The sequence below is a fragment of the Colletotrichum graminicola genome (genome assembly GCF_000149035.1).
Source record: "Colletotrichum graminicola M1.001 genomic scaffold supercont1.149, whole genome shotgun sequence".
In the NCBI taxonomy this organism is placed as follows: domain Eukaryota; kingdom Fungi; phylum Ascomycota; class Sordariomycetes; order Glomerellales; family Glomerellaceae; genus Colletotrichum; species Colletotrichum graminicola.
Window position 1 is genome coordinate 22,124 of NW_007361153.1, and position 1,113 is coordinate 23,236.

Consider the following 1,113-nt stretch of genomic DNA (forward strand, 5'->3'; position numbering starts at 1 on the left):
CTTATGCTATATAAAAGTAGAAAATCACATAATAGAAATAAGTATATAAGATAGATCTAACGCTACTACAGACCTAACCTAACTATCACTCACTTAATTCAAGGCAATCTTACTACATCATTTTTCTCCTCGACTCTGTTTAGCGCTTTTCATCACCTTCATCATGAGACTCTCTATTCTTTCTACTCTAGCTTTGCTCTTTATGATGGCAACAGCTGACGAGTGCACGTAAGTCTATTTATCATGTAGAGCTTACTATAAAACTTACATATAGTAGCTGCAATGATGCGAGAGAGACCAAGCGCGCTTGCAGACAGGCTGGCGGTACTATGAGCGGCAGTACTTGTCATACAGAGAGGGCTTCGGATTTCCTTAACAAGGTAAGTATAGAAATTATGTATAATTTAACAGATACTAATAGTTTTACTTAGTGCAGTGGTATCTGTTACAGCTAGATACTGCACTATTATATTTAGTGTAGAATTATTCTATTTTGCAAAAAGATAGAGTAAAGCTATTAAATCTACTAATAACCAGATAGATGCTGTGATCAGGATGAGGAGTTCGGCTAGCAGTCATGGTCACGTGATAACCTACTTAAAGGTTATAAGCAGTGACAATTAGACACATAAGGCAAGAAGGATTAGCACACTATCATCATTAGCATCACTATAGTTAATACACAGTCGTTACTATATATTATTTGTCCTAAGGTATATATGTCAAATATGCAAAAGAAGTGGAGCTCCTGCTGGCTGTTGCACATCTGTGAGAATTCAGGCCATATATACCACTTTTGACACACCCCCCCAGCTTTCACAGAAGGTGCTAATTTCTGTTAGAGCTGGTTTGTAATCCAGAGGGCGGCCAAGTAATGTACGCCTATAGTAGGGGCAGGGTTAGGTCTGACGCAAAGGAATACCCTGTTGCTGCCTTCTGCTGCCTACATGGGAAATCGAATACGGGTCTTCTAGAAATCCTGTATGCGGTAGGTTGGGTTACGTGAGATACACGTAGTGCTACTAAGCGAATAAGACTCTTAATTATTAAATATGTAAAAGAAGTAGAGCTCCTGCTAGCTGTTATATATCTATAAGAATTTAGGCTATATAT

At 38.4% G+C, this 1,113-nt stretch overlaps 1 protein-coding gene across 1 annotated transcript; it reads left to right on the forward strand.

The window, feature by feature from the left end:
- Positions 1-202: 202 nt before the first annotated feature.
- Positions 203-572, forward strand: GLRG_11855 (uncharacterized protein; the record flags this gene model as incomplete). Its single annotated transcript, XM_008102535.1, has 3 exons — positions 203-228; positions 275-380; positions 555-572. The coding sequence occupies 3 exons, from the start codon at positions 203-205 to the stop codon at positions 570-572; spliced, it is 150 nt and encodes a 49-aa protein (XP_008100726.1).
- Positions 573-1,113: the final 541 nt, after the last annotated feature.